At 41.6% G+C, this 5,914-nt stretch overlaps 1 protein-coding gene across 1 annotated transcript; it reads right to left on the bottom strand.

Moving 5' to 3' along the window:
* Positions 1-2,420: 2,420 nt before the first annotated feature.
* LOC122130102 (protein kinase 4-like) lies at positions 2,421-2,810 on the bottom strand (the record flags this gene model as incomplete). Its single annotated transcript, XM_042704794.1, has 2 exons — positions 2,421-2,480; positions 2,682-2,810. Coding segments are annotated over 2 exons (189 nt in total), but the record flags the coding sequence as incomplete, so codon positions are not given.
* Positions 2,811-5,914: the final 3,104 nt, after the last annotated feature.

Below are 5,914 nucleotides of genomic sequence, written 5' to 3'. Positions count from 1 at the left end.
TTTTATTATTAAAATAATAACAAACATGAAGACTTACTGTTAGGATGATCCTGGTCATTACTGTGTCTTCTCCTGAAGGGAGGAGGATCTGGATCTAGGAGTCCAACACAAAGAGAAACTGGATCAGAAGCCTATTCAGTTACTGTAGTAGCTACTGAAGTGTTTGACACTGTGAACAGCACTGAGTGAGACAGGATTAATGATACTGGGGAGGCTCTCCTCCTGATGCAACACAACACACACATATAGAGACTGACTCTCCTCCTGATGCAACACAACACACACATATAGAGACTGACTCTCCTCCTGATGCAACACAACACAGACAGATAGAGACTGAGATGTAAAGGGAAAACAGGAACTGGAGCTGAGATGTGTGAGTATGTCAGAGTGTTAATACCATGTGCAGAGGCGGCCCTAGCACATTTGGCGCTCTAGGCGAGCTTCACTCCTGGCGAGCTTCACTCCTGGCGCCCCCCCCCCCCCCCCCCCCCCCCCCCCCCCCCCCCCCCTCCAAATAAAAAATATTTTTTCCCCCACGAAAACGGAATTGCAACTTTCAAACGCTATTTTGCCCTGTAAGACTGCATTTCTTTCACATAAACACAACAACGATCGCGACGATGAACAAACATTAATTCAAGAACAAATCACTGAGAAAATGTCACGCCTGTGCTGGACTACGCTCCGGCCATGCCCCCTGTTGAACTGTTTATGGACACACACACACACCTCCACGTCATCTTCCCAATCGCCTGCAAATAATGTTTTCTTAGTCTTCTAAAAGTGAATCTAAAATGATATAACAAAAGTATGTATTATCATCATTTGTTAAATGTAGCTATTATGTAGTTATTAAGCATTTTGGTGTATTTGGACAGCCTGACATTTTTTTATTCCAAGATGCATAGCTCTTGATTAGTTGAATCATGTCTAATTAAACTGGCTAGCTCGCTCCACCAAAACTAAAGCTGTCCAAATTTGATCACTCACATTTTTATGACGCAAAATGAAGCAAATTGTGGTACAGCTGAACTTGAACTGATGTTTCGACTGAATGGCAATAACAAGGAATGTCACAAGTCCCTGGCTAGCTAGCGTTAGCTAACTAGCAAGATTACATACAAACCATTCGCTAAAGTTGACAATACAACACTTGGATTTTTACCAGTATTCCTCACTTATTGACAAGTTGCCGTGTTTGGCTTCCTTCATGGGTGTGCTATGCAACGAGTAAGATATGTGTAGTGTTGTTGCACTGGCTATTGGCTTTATATGTGCGCCCCTATTTTAATCATGTCTTTTTTGTATAATGTAGAATAAATGGACATATCATTTTTGATATACCCGCCTCTGTAAAATCCTTAAAGAACTATGTGACAGGGAGTAGGACAACTTTCAATGATAAGGTATATCTTTTCTTCTTAACTCCACTAAAGTGGCACGGGCAATTCACGCGTTCGTGAACGTTTTCTTATCTGGAATTCATTCTAGGCTAGAACAGGATTTAAGGATTTACCTTTCTCCTTGGCACATTTCTTTTCTTCTTCCTTTCTTTTCTTCCTAAATTGCGCCCCGGATGGCTTTTGCCTCTTCATTATTTTGTTCTTCAAAGTTTCTTGAACACACACACTCTAACCAAACGCCTCACTGTGCTAGCCTGTTCTGACAACATCAAGGACGTACGTACCCCTTCCGTTTTCGAAAATATTGTTGGGAGATATATAAGGGGGCGCAAAAAAAACTCTGTCCAGCCAAAAAAAAAACACAATTCTTGTTTTTTTTTTTTTTTGCTGGGCGCAGTTTTTTGCGCCCCCCTCTGAGTGGCGCCCTAGGCGACCGCCTATACCGCCTGTAGGAAAAACCGCCCCTGACCATGTGAGTGAAAGTAGCAGTTCATTTAATGGGTAATTAGTTTAGAAAGAGAATCACTTTGATTGGTCATTTGGGCCTCAACACAAGGTCTATGTTGCTAAACACTTAGGATACACATCTCTTCTCTCACACTCACCAGTCAGATGTTCTCTTTCTCTCTCCTCCAGCTGTCTGTTTCTCTCCTCCAGCTGTTTGTCTCTCTGCTCCAGATGTTTGTCTCTCTCCTCCAGCTGTCTGTCTGTCTCCTCCAGCTGTCTGTTTCTCTCCTCCAGCTGTTTGTCTCTCTCCTCCAGCTCCCTGCCTTGTTCTTGTAGTTGGGTTCTCAGGTCCTGTAGTTGGCTGTTCCTGTCCTGCAGTTCCTTTTCCAGTGACTCCAGTTGTCTTTTACTGGTCTCCACCTCACTGGTCATGTTCTCCAGCAGTCCCTCTCTCTCCTTATCACGTTTAGTCATGTTCTCTAGATCTGTCTCTCTCTCCTGGAGGAGTTCATTCTTGTCCTCTAGTTGTTGTTCTGTCTTCTCCATCTCCTTATTCCTCTCCTCTAGTTGTTGTTTTGTCTTCTCCATCTCTTTGTTCTTGTCCTCTAGTTGTTGTTTTGTTTTCTCCATCTCTTTGTTCTTCTCCTCTAGTTGTTGTTTTGTCTTCTCCATCTCTTTGTTCTTGTCCTCTAGTTGTTGTTTTGTCTTCTCCATCTCCTTATTCCTCTCCTCTAGTTGTTGTTTTGTCTTCTCCATCTCTTTGTTCTTGTCCTCTAGTTGTTGTTTTGTTTTCTCCATCTCTTTGTTCTTGTCATCTAGTTGTTGTTTTGTCTTCTCCATTTCTATGTTATTCTCCTCTAGTTGTTGTTTTGTCTTCTCTGTCTCTTTATTATTCTCCTCTAGTTGTTGTTTTGTTTTCTCCATCTCTTTATTCTTATCCTCTAGTTGTTGTTTTGTTTTCTCCATCTCTTTATTCTTATCCTCTAGTTGTTGTTTTGTCTTCTCCATCTCTTTATTCTTCTCCTCTAGTTGTTGTTTTGTCTTCTCCATCTTTTTATTATTCTCATCTAGTTGTTGCGTTGTCCTCTCCATCTCTTTGTTTGTCTCCTCTAGTTGTTGTTTTGTCTTTTCAATCTCTTTATTCCTCTCCTCTAGTTGTTGCTTTGTCTTCTCCATCTCTATGTTCTTCTCCTCTAGTTGTCGTTTTGTCTTTTCCTCTAGTTGTTGTTTTGTCTTCTCCATCTCTTTATTCTTCTCCTCTAGTTGTTGCTTTGTCTTCTCCATCTCTTTGTTTGTCTCCTCTAGTTGTCGTTTTGTCTTTTCCTCTAGTTGTTGTTTTGTCTTCTCCATCTCTTTATTCTTCTCCTCTAGTTGTTGCTTTGTCTTCTCCATCTCTTTATTCCTCTCCTCTAGTTGTTGCTTTGTCTTCTCCATCTCTATGTTCTTCTCCTCTAGTTGTCGTTTTGTCTTTTCCTCTAGTTGTTGTTTTGTCTTCTCCATCTCTTTATTCTTCTCCTCTAGTTGTTGCTTCGTCTTCTCCATCTCTTTGTTTGTCTCCTCTAGTTGTTGTTTTGTCTTTTCAATCTCTTTATTCCTCTCCTGTAGTTGTTGTTTTGTCTTCTCCATCTCTTTGTTCTTGTCCTGTAGTTGTTGTTTTGTCTTCTCCATCACTTTATTTGTCTCCTCTAGTTGTTTCTTTGTCTCTTCTAGTTGTTGTTTTGTCTTCTCCATCTCATTATTTTTCTCTTCTAGTTGTTGTTTTGTCTTCTCCATCACTTTATTCTTCTCTTCTAGTTGTTGTTTTGTCTTCTCCATCTCATTATTTTTCTCTTCTAGTTGTTGTTTTGTCTTCTCCACCTCAGTGGTCATGTTCTCCAGTTGATTGATTCTCTCCATTAACTCACCCTCAGTTGTCCACCGCCATGGAAGCAAAGCTGGGAAGAAACATGTTGTAATAAGTGTGGTGCTGTATTGACTATTTCATAAGTAGACAAATTATGTTAGAAATACGGTTTACAGTTTATTTCCAGTCACTCTACTGGTTTATATTCTTGCATTTGTGCCACACTCATGTTTCACACAGACGCTCAGAAGTCTCAAAACACACACACACACACACACACACACACACACACATGTTTTCTGACAGAGGCCAAATAAAGAAATGATGCTTTGGCATATGATTATTAAACTAGTTGAATTGAGTTACAAGACTTAGGCTAGATAAAGAAAGTTGGCTTACTGATATGATATTTTAAATTATATACTGGTTTAATTACACTAAATGACAAAAGCTACATAAAAAAATCGGCTTGGCAATATGATTTTCAAACTGGTATAATTAAACTAAATGATGAAGGCTATGTAGGTGTAGAATCCTTTGTCTAGGTACTCATTGCATTCTGTGCCCATCCCCCCAACTCAATTGGTGCCTAAGAACAGGTAGTCCGTGTCTCGGACCCACACTCGCATCAGATGACCATCCCCAATCTAGTTGGTGTCTAACATGACGCATGCGCACTATTTCATTCACGCACATACCATCTCTCACCTGTACGCTTGCGCACAGCCTCCCTCTCACTCCCCCTTTCTCCACTTAGTGCGTAACCGCGCATACCTGCACACACGTAGCCTCCTCTGTATTCCTGAACCGAAGACCCCAACTTCCCAACTCCACTTTTTGCCTTGTTCATTGTTATACTCAATTGATTATGTGATTATACCTGATTAGTATTAGCCACTAATTACTGTTTGTTACTTTTAATAAATTATTTATTTAGACTTAAACAATTGCCTTGCCTGTTATTATTCCAATGTTCCACTGAAAGCCATTTTCCACTTGTGTTATAGACTTTGTGTTATAAACTTTGTAATGATATTGTAGTACGTTAGTATTGTGATACCATACTTAGACTGTAAGTGGTAAAACTTTTATGAGACTGATTTAATTAAACTAATATAACAACCCCGGTTTCACCTACAGCTACATAACTTGAAGTGAAGATTAAATGAATAATGTCTCCTCTCTCCCCAACAGGACCTGCAGACACCCACCCTGTAAGGAGCTGCTGACCAGGAAGAGGTCAGTTCTGGTTTCATAACTCACTGAACACCATTATTCGTACGGAGATAATCTGCATTTAAGCACCTGGCAGTCAACCCTGTATATGTTGTTGGCTGATCTGACTGTGGATTATTGCTCTGTTACCCACAGACTCAACCTGACCCAGTCACCACATAGCAGATCTCTACCTGACCCAGTCACCACATAGCAGATCTCAACCTGACCCAGTCACCACATATCAGATCTCAACCTGACCCAGTCACCACATAGCAGATCTCAACCTGACCCAGTCACCACATATCAGATCTCAACCTGACCCAGTCACCACATATCAGATCTCAACCCAGTCACCACATAGCAGATCTCAACCGTCACCACATAGCAGATCTCAACCTGACCCAGTCACCACATATCAGATCTCAACCTGACCCAGTCACCACATATCAGATCTCAACCCAGTCACCACATATCAGATCTCAACCTGACCCAGTCACCACATAGCAGATCTCAACCTGACCCAGTCACCACATAGCAGATCTCAACCTGACCCAGTCACCACATAACAGATCTCAACCTGACCGAGTCACCACATATCAGATCTCAACCCAGTCACCACATAGCAGATCTCAACCTGACCCAGTCACCACATATCAGATCTCAACCTGACCCAGTCACCACATATCAGATCTCAACCCAGTCACCACATCTGGGTGCCCTAAGCAGAACTGTTTTCTGGTCACTGGGTTGATGTCACTGATGAGACGAACGACTGGGAACTTATGACATTGGTATTTGCTTGTAGGTCTGTGTGTGTGTATGCGTGTGTGTGTATGCGTGTGTGTGTGGGGGGGGGTGTTACTCTGTGTATGTTTGTGTGTGTCAGTCATCCATCCTACACATGAGCCAGTCATCCATCTCACACATTTCCTGCCACATCACTACTAGAATGACAACATGTCCATCAAAACTGACAGCATTTACAATATGTCATCAATCC

Source organism: Clupea harengus, unplaced genomic scaffold, assembly GCF_900700415.2.
Source record: "Clupea harengus unplaced genomic scaffold, Ch_v2.0.2, whole genome shotgun sequence".
NCBI lineage: Eukaryota > Metazoa > Chordata > Actinopteri > Clupeiformes > Clupeidae > Clupea > Clupea harengus.
This window is presented reverse-complemented; position numbering and strand designations above follow the sequence as displayed.